The sequence below is a fragment of the Amblyomma maculatum genome, chromosome 1 (assembly GCF_055883805.1).
Source record: "Amblyomma maculatum isolate TAMU_Amacu chromosome 1, ASM5588380v1, whole genome shotgun sequence".
Taxonomy (NCBI): Eukaryota; Metazoa; Arthropoda; class Arachnida; order Ixodida; family Ixodidae; genus Amblyomma; species Amblyomma maculatum.
Window position 1 is genome coordinate 25,649,445 of NC_139344.1, and position 13,398 is coordinate 25,662,842.

The 13,398-nt window shown below is 46.4% G+C and overlaps 2 protein-coding genes across 2 annotated transcripts; both read right to left on the reverse strand.

Moving 5' to 3' along the window:
- Positions 1-882: 882 nt before the first annotated feature.
- On the reverse strand, positions 883-3,626 carry LOC146201962 (uncharacterized). Its single transcript, XM_084599831.1, has 2 exons — positions 3,615-3,626; positions 883-1,287 (listed from the first exon to the last, which is right to left on the reverse strand). Exons 1-2 carry the CDS (start codon positions 3,624-3,626, stop codon positions 883-885), a joined length of 417 nt encoding a protein of 138 aa, XP_084455957.1.
- A 5,416-nt stretch (positions 3,627-9,042) lies between these two features.
- LOC146201963 (uncharacterized) lies at positions 9,043-10,608 on the reverse strand. Its single transcript, XM_084583755.1, has 2 exons — positions 10,597-10,608; positions 9,043-9,846 (listed from the first exon to the last, which is right to left on the reverse strand). The coding sequence occupies exons 1-2, from the start codon at positions 10,606-10,608 to the stop codon at positions 9,043-9,045; spliced, it is 816 nt and encodes a 271-aa protein (XP_084439881.1).
- Positions 10,609-13,398: the final 2,790 nt, after the last annotated feature.

A 13,398-nucleotide genomic window follows, 5' to 3' on the forward strand; every position in this document is an offset into this window, starting at 1 on the left:
TCAGCAAAAAAAAAAGGAATGAAAGGTAACGGTTCCAGTTTCCCGCGTTCCCGGTGACGACTAGCGGGCGTCGTGGTGCAATGTCTTGTAAAGGCCATCGACGACTCTACCAAGAGGCAGCCTATGGCTATGGCTGCAACGGTTCCAGTATGCTTTGGTGCTTCTTTTTTTTTCTTTAGCCCCTTTGGCCCATTTCTTTTTCTTTTTGTTTTCGGCCAGGTTAAAACAAAATTGCACTCGTGCTTTTCTTTTTTTTTTTTTACGACACAAAGTTTTTCAGTTTTCTTCTTTGGTCCTTACTACCCACTTCTGATGCCTTGAACCTGTCGCGCATGAGCGAAGAATACAAAAAAGAGCAACATATTAGAACACACTGAAGTGGGAGCAGAAAATTGGTCACAAAGTCAAATATTTATTTTTTTTTTTTCTCTCGACTTTGCACTTCGAGGCAAAGGAGGTGAAAAAAATAATATTTATGCGATGACGTCGTCCGACGTCTTAAATTTGCGTCTTGCTCTCCGCTTGCAAGAGCTTCATAACAGTGCCGGTACTCAAGGGCATGGATTTCGGAAGTCATGCGCACGCGCGAGCAGTTGGCAACTAGCCGCCGAAAAATAGACAATGGAGATATAGCAAGAGCGAGGTCTACTCACCAACTCGTTCTAAGTGCGGATATGTTCACGGTTTCAGCCATTATTCTGCCACTCCGTATCACCAACCTCGCGCCCGGCACCATTTCTTTTATTCGCCAGCACGGCCAACAACGCCGGTAGTATTTTCAATCCAGCTGCAGAGCTATTCTCAGTCCTACCTCTTGAGGTAAAGAGATGAGAAAACAAGGCCACTTCGCGCATGAGTCGCTTACCTCGAGCCGCCATTGGATCAGTGGACATATTGCCACGGGGCCATCACAGGGCCCGATAGGTAAGGCCTGACAAAGTTGAAGTGCCGGTCGTAGTTGGGGAACGCTGCCGAGAGCACCGGGCTGCTTGCGTACGCGTCGAAGCCACCCGCCATTGAAGTCGTTTCCGGCTTGATCATTTCGCCCTCACGGAGCGAGCGAATGACGTAAGTGGTGCCGCTCTTGCTGCTACCGGTGGTCGCCACAGGATTGCTCGCAGCGTAGAACTGGTGCTGGGTGCTGGGGCTCGCCGTGTGCTGCGCGGGCCCGCTCAGATATGCCCGCGGATAGAAGTAGGTGCCCGGAAATGTGGCGGCTACGGTTGCCCTGCCCGTCGACAGCAGCAGCAGCGCGGAGCAGACCAGGAAGGCAGCCTGTGTTCTCTTCTGCGCAGCCGAGAGGAGAGACAGGGGGCATCAAGGAAAGGGCTCCAGCCCGTGTGGCCGATGTATACAAGGCAATAGCCCCCCACGCGTCCTACTAGTCGAGTAAACATGTTTTACCCGATTACTCACGGTGCTTCCTGAAGTGATGGATGCGGCACATATCGCTCGTTTTTAATATGTAACCAGCCGAACAGCGATGCATGCTTTGCGGCATCGTAAATAGCCAAAGTCTGCACACCAGGCAATCCTTTTCATTCTTTATTTATTATATTATATTATATTATATTATATTATATTATATTATATTATATTATATTATATTATATTATATTATATTACATTATATACACGAGGGTCACCTCAAAATTAAGGTCTCCAGTTTTTTTATAAATCGTGAGAAATGTTTATTTTAAGAAATTTACAAATCATATAAAAGGCAGACTATTCTACCTTTCCACATAATCGCCGTAGCGTTCAATGAATTTTTGCAGACGATGGGTCAGTTTTTGTATGCCCATGTCATACCAGCTCGCCGCCATGCCGTTGAGGAAGCGTTTGACCTCTTCTTTCTCCCGCTTCTTTCTGCGTTGTGAATTTCAGTGCGACCAGCTGCGAACTCCCTACACCATTTGCGGACGTTCTTAACATTCATGCACGACTCCGTACACTTCCGTCAACTCCCGATGGATTTCGATAGGTTGAACGCGTTTTGCGTTCAAAAATGGAATAACTGCGCGAACTTCGCACCTGGCGGTAGCGACAAACGAGAGCTCCATTTCAAATGGCTGCCTTGCCAAGAGTGACAGTCCTTTTCGGGCTGAGTCACAGCTTGTTGGGAAAACGGGGAACAATGAACACAGCAGTATGGCGAGCAGCCACGCAAATAGCTTCCCTGCGGCCGCAGCCCTTTGCAGACCTTACTTTTGGGATTACCTTCGTATATATATATATATATATATATATATATATATATATATATATATATATATATATATATATATATATATATATATATATATATATATATATATATATATATATATCACTCAAGCGAACAATTCTACCCGCCGGGGTGGCGCAGTGGATACGGCGCTCGACTACGGTGCCCAAGTATGCGGGGTCGAATACCGGCCTCGGCGGCAGCTTATTATTGGTAGCGAAAATCAAGGCGCGCGTGTGCTGTGCGGTGTCAGTGCACGTTAAAAAACCACCGGTGGTCGAAATTTCCGTGAGTCCTCCGCTACGGCGTCTCTCTTTGCTTGAGTTGCTTTGGGACATTAAACCTCAAAGACTAAACCAAACCAAACCGAAAGGCACTGAAATAGGTTTTGCGTTAATATTTCGTTACCCGCAAAAAAAAAAAAAGTCCGGCATCTACAGGTATAGCACACATACTTTTCTGCAAAATTATAGTTCACAAGCTTTTATGACGCAATGTCTCTCACCCGTAACGTCTTGTAACTTACCTATTTCAGACGCTCTATAAAGTTAACAACGCAAATTGACGTCGCTTTTGTATTTGGAGGCAGAGCCGCTGTCTTCTCTGTATAGTGCATACAAACAAATAAATGTACAATGCTCCACTGTCATATCCAGACTGGCTGTGCCGACTGAATGTATCTGTACGTAACGACTGGTGTCCATGCAAGACAGCTGCTGTCTTTCTAGTCTACAGTACAAACGTTAGTGCTGAAATCAGAAAGTGACGTTAACAATTCACTGGATAGTAAAGTGCTTTGCCCAGTCGATCAAGCAGCGGTCAGCGGCGCCTTGCTCGACCAAGCTTCGGCACTGTTTACTGCCTCATTCAATATCCAAAAAACGATGGGACGCGAAGTTCTTCGTTAGCGGGCGTACGTTCGGCGAAAAGGCATTCTACAATTGCGATCGCCGGCCAAATACGTTTTCGCCTCAAGAAATACTGCCTACCATGTCTTCAAAATGGTCATGAACGTGTGGTGGCTTTAAACAATATGCGACTGGCGATTCTAAAACGCTCATTTGAAAGAGCTTAAGTAAACACTGAAATTATTTACCATTTAGGACCATCAGTGGAATGAATGGTAAGCTGAACACAATCCTTTTTATTCCTCATGCCTTTCTGCCACTGCTCGAGATTTGCAACGCTCAGAATTCCCTCATATAATTTTTAGTCGATCAGCCATAAATACGCCAAATCGCTAAGCTCCCTTCTCTTTTCTTCCGACTTTCAGACAGTAAAAGCCCTTTTGTGGTCATTCAGGCCTTACCACTTAAAAAAGAGATGCACTGTAAAGGTACAGCAAACGGCAATATCAATGCATGCGATAGATGGGATGCGCGCTTACCGCTGGCGTCATTTCGTAGGCACGCTAGTGACAATCGTTGTCCGTTTCCAAGGCCACGAACTTCAAGAAAGCAACTTCTCCTGCCGGCACCAATCTCGGATTGAAGACCACTCGCCGACCGGTCCAGCTTTATATACCGACCAACGGACAAGCGGTTCACGAAGAACTCTTCTCTTGCCCCTCAGTCTACTTTTGCGTCGGCCAAGCGCCGTGTTGAAAAAGAGAAAAGAAACAAGAGCTGCGCCGGGACCGTCACGTGCGGCATAAGAAAACGTCCCACCGTGTTTGCGGCTGGCGACCCTAATGCGCAAGTTGGCCGTCCCCCCGCCATGCGACTCCGGCTACAGGCGCCACTTGCAAGAACGCAACAAGCAAAGCTCACGAGAATCAAAACCGACGACCGGCTCGCTTCAGCGAACGCCGTCTGTCTGTCTGTCTGTCTGTCTGTCGGGCCGTTCGCTCTTGGCCCTGAATTTTCTCCGCATCTGGGTCATCTCGCGGCTTTAGTCGAGCCAGCTGAAAGGAGGAGCCCCAAGAGCGACCGACAAGAGCGCGCACAGGCGAGGGCGCCGATCGTGAAACCCCAGTAGACGCGTCCCCACAGCTGCCGCTGAAAGAATAACGCGCCGCGCACGCGTCCAATTCGCGCACAGCGGCGCGCGGTACCGTTCCGAAGTGGAACGGAAGCTCTGGACTCATCACTGCCGTCGATCCGGAGGCGGTACGCGCGGTGGTCCCCACGTCCGATCGTGATACGAAGGCTCTCATGTGCGTTCGCTGTACTTCACCGCCTGCACCTTCTACGAAGTCCAGCCTTTTTGCATTTTGCGTCTCTCTCACTCACCGCCTGCCTGAACAGCCCCTTTCTGTAGTCATGCTCGCTTCTTTCTTTCGTGCCCTGCTTGCGCGGACACTGCCAGCCGCGCGCACAGCCGGGCAGCTCGGCTCGTTTCTGGGCCGATAGGGAAACGCTTTGAATCGGGCCCTCGGTCAAGTGCGTCCGAATCGGATGAAGGGGCGTGTTCCGAACGCGGAAGTTATTCGTCGTCTGATTGACAGTCTGACGAAGGGCTGTGTTTTATCCACGGCCGACTCTTTCTCCTGTGTCCAGCGAAGCCTTCTGCGAGACGAGGAACTGCATTTCGCGGGGGCGATGCACGCGGTCCAATCTGTCATGGATGAAGAAATGCAAGCACACTGGTGCCATTTCACAAATCGCAGTGCGCAGGTTTATATATAGGTTTGAAGCTGTCGCCCTGCGCAAACTGCTTTCCAACAAAATGGGTGGAAATTTTCCTCGAGACTTTCCCAAGCGGCATCTTCATTCCGGAGTAAAATATAAATCAAACTTTGGCTGTACTCAGACGGGGTATCGGGGAAAAGCACAACGTTGCAGGTCGTACACCAAGGAGTTGTGCGTGCTCCTACACTACCGGGAGAAACACGTCTGTGCTCAGTGCACAATTACGGTGTTTTCTGGAAGTATCCGCTTGACTTGAACGAAGGGAATGGGTTTTGTAACCTAACTCATGAACTATCCCAAAATTTGTGAATTCCCAGCCGAAGGCAGTCTTTCGCTCACGCAGGAATAGCCTTGGTGACTGCTTGCTATTTGCCACTTCGAAGGGTATTTTTAAAAATTAAATGAAATTAGAAGCTCTAGACATAGTAATCGACAGCTTCCGCATGCTTCAAAATTTATTCGCGCCGGCATAAATTTCACAAAAAAACAACAACAAAAAGACAGTCTTCACCGTGCAGCAAATCTGCGTAGCGCTGTTAGATGCCCTTCATTTTTTTTCTTTTTTTTTTTTAAGGTCGTTACTTCCTGAGTGCCGCATTGAGAAAATTTGAACGTTTGAGCTTCAGGTTTCAAGCTCGAATTATTTGTACTATAAACGATTAACAGCTCGGTGGTTTTCATAACAAGATGGAGGTAACAATGAGAGCTTTGGTACTCGAAATACCATCGCCCAAGAAGAGACACGCATGAGTTTCAAAACCACAAACTTGTGTTACATACAGGGAGTCTGAGTGCCTGCACTAAACCTCAAGAGCTTCAGTCAAATTGAGCTAGGTTGCAAAACCATGCCTTGCATTTTGCTAACGAGCGACGAACGTGCCCTGGCCTAAAAAGGCAGCAAGTAAGAAACCGTCTTGAGGTGCGCTGTGCACGATCGGACGCGCTGAAGAAGCGCAAGTCTCGAAAACCTTCCTTGGAGTGCATAACACTCCGCTAATCTGCAAAGATCTGTTTGCCGACGTTTTTTTTTTTTTTTTTGCGTACGAATTTAGACAAAATCATTATCAGTTTCCAACATCGTGCCACAGTGATCTTGCCAAGCGGAAACTAAACAGTCATATAAAGCGTCTGCAAGGCTTAATAAACATGTGCACCGTATTCAGATTGGTTCAGTCTATCGTTGCCTTATCGAAAACATATCATCTGACTATCATAATGCCGCAAATCACAGGGGGCACGAAGTGATGATAATAAGTTTGTCTATTCTTTCCTTCGACTTCTTAAAACCTTCATCTCCATTGCTTCAGTCGAGATCAATATCAGCTAAAGTGCCGCGCACGCATTTTTACATTTCCCGATGGTTATCTCCAACCACAGAAATATCGCTCGCATGAAAAGCAACTCGAGGCATTTCAAGTGGATATCCTGTATTTACCAGTTCTTATGAGCATCCAAAGTATTCCCTCCTGAATCACACGTTGAGAGATTTAGACATTGAGAATCGTTCCTGTAGCTCCAACAATGATGCTTTCCTTTTGTACCATTGCAAGGCAACCCTCGCATTGCTAATGTATGTTTTGCTCTCGTGGAACAAGCATCTCGACCTGAAAGATACGAGAGTATGGTCAAGGTAAGCGTAATTAGGCTTTGCGTGCGAGCGGTTTTTTTTTTCTCCTTATCCGTGTTTTGTTTAAAGTACCAAAATGAAAGCATGTTGTTATGGGGAGAGTTAAGCCCTTTATTTTATTTTAAGCATCTCTGCAGCCCTTGACACATGGCATAAATTCTTTTTCCTGCGATAGTTATTCCCCTTAACTAATTCTCACAGATGCGTGCATTGTATGAGCGACTTCGCCCGTCGAGTGGGGCTTTAGGGAGAGGAGTGCGTGAAGTGCGTGGCTGAAAGGGGTGGTGTATCACGTCACCGTTCGTACAGTCCGGTCCAGTCCCTGCCGTAGGCCTTCGGCAGCGCTCTTACCGTCAGTGACCCGGACTCTCTGGCCGCCCGTACCCACAATTAGCCGTCGGCAGGTGGTCGGCTGTATGTACTGCCGATGTGCGGTTGTTAATTCTTGGCCTGACCCCTTCCTAGAGTGCCGACCGCATTTAAGGCACTGTTCCTTCCATCTTGGTTAGCGTTATCCAGAGAGAGGCATGGCTCTGGTCTAAATCGTCAGATGAAGCGTCCTGAAAAAATAAAAATGAAGAAATGCAGGAATAAGTCTTGGTAATTCTGCTTATAAAATGTTATTCTCACGAATTTCAAATAAAACGTTTCACGTTACTATGCCCAATCCATGTAGATAGGTGCAATTAATTCGTTTCAAAAGCGAATTTGCACAGAAGTGAGAACGAATTTTTGCATTAACACTTCTTTTTTTTTTTTGGTTCTCTGAAAATGAAAATGTAATTTAAGATTCAGTGTACTGTACAACACTGCGCTGCGAGAAACTGGAATCTGCATAACGCCCGTAATTTCCTGATTGTAAAAATAGTGACTTCTTTACACACAAGATCGTATGTGGCTGATTGCCCGGAGTGGAAAGTTTTCACTGCTTGTGAATTGTTACTTTGGATTAAACGCCCCTTATTATCTACGCAGAATGTGAGACAGTTTGCCCGACATCCTGCATTGAAACTAACAGTAAGCTATTTTCTGCGCTTTGCTTTGCTTGTGCTGTGAAGTATATATAGACGCGGTGCCAGACGCCATTTCTTCTGCATCATAAGAGGAGCGTTTAAACTTGCAGCAGTTGTGCATTACAGGCATGATTGATTGGCTCACGGGTATAAGATGACTGGGACAGCGGCTGTGAATACAATAAATATGTAAACTATAGGTGGCTCCAGAAACAAAATCTACGTGTTTACGAATACACAGCCTACTTCTGCACTTATCCCTTATGCTTATTGGGGCGCTGTGAGGTCCGCAACACTTTCTTCTCCTTGACTGTCGGCATCGAGAACATATTTATTGCGCTCACGTTTGGAAATGAAGACAACTAGATCATCTTAAAATTTTTCTATAAGTTATTTTGAGCAGATGTCGTTGCTTCGTAACTCAAGCTAGCTGATTTACAGAGTCTAGCAAGTCATATATGACGAGCAAGATATTTTTCGTCTCAATGTTTCTTTGAATGGCTATGACACGCCTGAAAGAAAAATGCTCTTCAGTTTTCTTCTGATTACTTTCCCGGCATCCAGTGGTGCTGAGCTGTCAATCGTCATCGAATGCCGTCTTTATGTTTCCTTCGTAACCGTAAGTAGGCTAGCCGCATTATATTTATTGACGTGAAATGTTTCGGTGCAGATATTTCAAGATGTCATTTTACCACACAAATGGGCTCCTACTTGAAAACATTTATTAACTGCCTATGCTAGATCTTGCAGCGCCTACGAATAGGTCATTGTAAAGGAGCTAACATGTGCCTGACGTGTTCGGAATTTTTTACGGTCTTTGCTGCGTTCAACAATTCCTTAGGATCTTTCGCGGTCTATTTTTGTGGCCAGACTGGAAAAGGTATTTGCTGAGATTACTGTCATTCACTACTGTGTTTAGCTGCAGAGAAAAAATAGAAGCGCAATATTACCTACGAGAGTAAACACGTTGTCTTGACTTATGCCAGTAGAGGGCTTATGAGGCCAGGGTGAGTAGTGGTTATATAGCCGCGCATGATTATTGATCATACCATGGTGAAAAATGAAGCTTAGTCCGCCGATCTCACGAAGGATAATTGTATCATCTCGATTAGCTTCTGTAGTAACTAGTTTGTCAGAGTTTCGTCCCGTTGGTGGTTACCGCGCTTTCCTAAATTGTATTTTTGCTACCCTTGATCCGTAGCCTCACGGCAGCCACAGTGGAGGCAGAATTCCTAGAGGAAAAAAGCGGAATCAAAAACAGGGGACACAAGATTTGCGAAGAATCACAATGTATTTGGGCTTGAAAGCATCGGAAAAAAAAAGAAAACTCAAATGAATCGATCTACGAACTTGAAATGCATAAGGGAGTCCAGAGCAGGCAATATGGTCACAATTTCTTCGTACGCAAACACACAGGAACGTGTGCCTCGAGAACCAGCTCATATTGCACAGGTCACAAAAGTTCATCCACACGAGAGGGCGGGCCGACCCAGCGTAAAATGCTAGGTCACGGGATCGGGTGGCTCGCGTGCAAACGTCCAGCACTCACATCCACCAGCCGCCGCCGCCTCCTCCGCTGCCTCCGCCATGGCCGCCACCGCCACCGCTGCCGCCGCCGTGACCGCTGAAGAGACTAGTTAGGCTGCTGAGGTGGCCGCCCATGCCGCCGCCGCCGCCCGATTTTCCACCGCTGCTGCTGCCTTTCTTGATGATGATGTACGTGGTCCCAGCTTTGCCGCCGCCGCCACCACCTCCTCCCATCTTCCAACCGCCGCCGCCACCACCACCGCCCATCTTCCATCCGCCGCCGCCGCCGCCCATCTTCCAGCCTCCTCCACCGCTGCCTCCACCTCCTCCCATCTTCCAACCGCCGCCGCTGCCACCACCGCCCATCTTCCATCCGCCGCCGCCTCCTCCCGTCTTCCATCCGCCGCCGCCGCCACCACTGCCACCGCCATGGTTGAGCACTACTGTCGCCATACGCATCCAGCCAGGAGCGCCACCGCCGCCTCCACCTCCCATCCATCCGCCACTGCCTCCTCCTCCCATCTTCCAGCCTCCTCCGCCACCCATGGGTTTCCAGCCTCCTCCACCACCCATGGGCTTCCATCCACCGCCGCCTCCCATCATCATAAATCCACCCTTGCCTTGACCGCCGATCGGATGTAGCTCCTTGATGAGGTACACGCTGCCAGTACGGAACTTGTTTTTCATGCCACCCCCGCCTCCCATACCACCCTTGAAGCCGCCGCCGCCACCGTGGCCTCCCATCATCTTCCAGCCCCCTCCTCCACCAAAGGGAGAGGCTAGAGCAATGGTAGCCGCAGTTAACGCGACCGAGGTGGCAACCTGCACAAGCAACAAAAACACGCAAAACTGAACATTGACTGCCCTGATTGCGCTTATTGCACGATTGTTAAGGGTCGAGTTGGTTTCAGGAAACTCTTCCAATGCTTACAGTGAGTTGCGGGCAGAACACGTCCTTCCTGCTTTTTCTAATCCAATACTGCTTGCTCCCGAATCAGTTGCGAAGATAAGTGCTCGCCTGGTGGTAATGTTTTTCACTTTTTTTTTTGCATAACTGGACGGACATGCTAGATAGAGCGAAAATAATATCTTAATTTCAAGGTCCTCTTTGAAGCAGAGCAGGCTACGGAGAATTTGTTTTTGGCAAATTAAACGTATTTCCTCGGTTTGGTTCTGAAACATCGGCACAGTAGGAACATACAGAGCTGTATAAGTAAGTATACAATCTTGAGACTCACAGCACAAATAAAAAATCCCTTCAACTATGCAACATTCCCATGTGGCTGTAACAAAATTCTCCATTTGATCAGACACAGGATATATTTTGCAATAGCAAAGGCTGTACTGAGGGATAATCCTTGAATCACAAAATACTAATAACTTACTAGCAGTTCTTAATTCCACAAGTCAATAATTTCTACTCTAGATAAAAAGCCAACCATCTCCTGAAGCGTGCGCTCTAAGAATCCTTCAGGAGCTCTATCCAAACCCCCGACATGGTCAAGTGCTGGGGACTTAGACAGGCCCTCCGAAAGACGGCGCATACATGCAAGGAAGAAAGGCACAACTCACCCAAAGCCTCATGTTTTCAGTGAACTCTGGCTAGAGGAGCCAAAGCTGGAAAGCTGCTCGACTGCGAACGGTTAAGTGCGGGGGCTTATATACCTCGTCCGTTTTTCAGAAACGCACACAAAACCAACCCTGTTGGCTTTCATTTATACGGCTTCTGTACTGCTTCCATTGGCTGACTCCCTACCCTCGCTCTTTCCCTTTCCACCTACCCTTTGTTTCTGCCCTTTGAGTTAATTTTTTTTTGCTAGACATCCTGCAATGTTACCTTGAAGCCCAGCGCGTGTTACATCATTAAAGTCTCATACATTCCCTCGTTACAACTGCCCGACCTCCGACATCGTTCTTCGTAGCCGTTGCAGGGCCCCGCCGAGAATCATTCCAAGTTCTCGCACGTTTTGAGGCGTTTTGAGCGCTGGTATCTAGTGTGGTGTTTCATTTTTCGCATTGGCCACGCATTGCTGGCTCACGGCAACCACGAAAAACTCTTCACGCGTCGCCAACGATGACACGATCTGCGGCCGGTCCCCGCGTGTCGAGCGCATGACCCCGCCAAGCCGCTCGTCGCCGAGCTGAGGATGTGGATGCGCCTCGCTTGTAATTAGGGTCGACAAATAGCACGCCCCCAGCTGTACCGACGACAGCGTGTCTTGCTGCCGCATGGCGTTGACTGGTGAGCTGCCTGGGGCACCGGCACATCGCTTTGCCCGAGACAGCTGATCCTGATCCGGACCGTACTTTCAGCTCAGACACATTTTGCCAATGGCAGTATAGGGCCTCGAATTGAGGGACAGGTTATTATTGGGTCTCAAATAAAATCAAATGAAATTTATTTTGCATCTATACACGATGTAAGGTGGCACGGACACAAAGCCGAGAAACAATCGGCTTGACATGGGTCCGTGCAACTTTCGAAGGTAGCATAACATGTATAAAAAAAAAAAAAAAAAAAAAAACAAGTGTTGACAGCAGCAATCAAACATGCTTACGAAACGTTATATAATGGCAAGAAGTTTTATTTAGTTATTCACAATGAAAAGTAAAGCAAGTATTTTATTACATGGACAGTATTATTACATTTCATTTGTTATTATTACAACGTTACATTTCATTTCGCCGTAACCACAGTCAAAAGGTTAACATTCCACACTCAAACACAGTTACCTATTCTAACTCGTTTCTTCCCCGCAGCTGTACTGACTGGAATAACCTGTCTGCATCCCTAACAAGTATAACTGAATAAGAAAAATTTAAATCCGCGCTACAAACTTTTTCTTGTATAGTATTAAAACTTATTGTATAGTTATTTGCTTATCTTCATTGTATACTGCTTTGCTTATTGTATTTTTATATTATTATTTTTTTTACACCTACGCCGTCGTCCTAAATTACCCATGTACCTCGTTGTTCTTTTTTTATGTGCTTTGTTTTTCAGATATTTTTTACGCTTTTGTATTAACCTTCTGTTTATATATATGTATATCCTCTATGCGCCCGTCGCCTCTGTAACGTACATCTGTACCCTGAGGGTATTTTAAATAAATAAATAAATAAACTGTACAAACTCACATACACTGAGGGAAGGCAGAGAGACCAAGTGAATTTAACAATGATGATAATGAATAGGACAGTAGCTGAGTACCATAATTCGTGCGTGCGCGTGGTACGAACCAGACTGCAGTATTAGGAGTGTTGTGCTATTTTTTGTTTTGGGCAAACTTGACAGATAATCAATAAAGTGGCTCCCTCTGTTTTTCTTCTGTATGGTACCGTTGCGAGACAAATTCATTATATAGTAGCTTTACAGGGGACACTTTAAATTTCTCGGCCTCAGATTCTTGTTCTGAGCCTTCTGGATTCCACAAGATGCCGGCGTGTCACAAAAACCATGACTGGGCAATGGCAAACTGCATTTTCGCGTCCTTCGAGGTAGAACCTGTGCCCGTGGCTTCCAAAAAAAAAAAAAAAAAAAAGGTAGCTCACCCAGCTGTATATTTTACATAGATAACTTTACGTAGAAAAACTGTATTGTGGATATTCTACTCCGTTTGACTGCAAAGTCGATTTCGCACTTTATCAGTAAAATAAAGAGCGGGAAATGACTTAGGCCTTTTAAAAGGCGGTGAAACCTCGATCAAAATATGTTGGACAATTAAAGTTGGTGACGCAACGCTTACTTAGAGGAAAATGATGCTTAAAAAGAAACAGAACGCCCCATATCTTAAATTTAAAGCAGTGGGCACGTCAGTTTCACATTTAGTACGTGACGTCACAAAACGCATAGTCTCCAGCAAAAGCCATGTATTTGAAAAATATGTACAGTAAGCACCACCCAGACGCAAGTAAACAAACGCGATTTACATTTTGGTAAGAAAATGATTTTCTTTTCTTTTTTTACAATCCATCTGCATCCTTCAGAGGTTTCTATCGCATCCAGATGCAAAAGGGAAAAATCAGGTTTACTTTGCAATGGGCAATGGAGTAAACGTGACCTGAAAATCTGAACATGGAAATAAATAAAAATCTGCGCATTTTGAGGTTTCACTTCCTGGCGTGACCTGTCGGCTTACACATGCCGTCGTAGAGGACTCAGGAATAACTGAGGCCACCTGAGGTTTCAAAGCGGAAGCTACACTGAGCTAGGTAAAGCCAAGGTCACAGTGGCTGCGAACTTGACCTTCAGGTGGCTTTCAAGTGCGTGCGACTTTTATCTAATTAAGTGTGGGCGTCTACGATTCCGTGGTGTCCACCCAAAAGTATACGGCGCTTTCCTTTCCCCCCAAAACGTAACTCCAAGAAAGAATA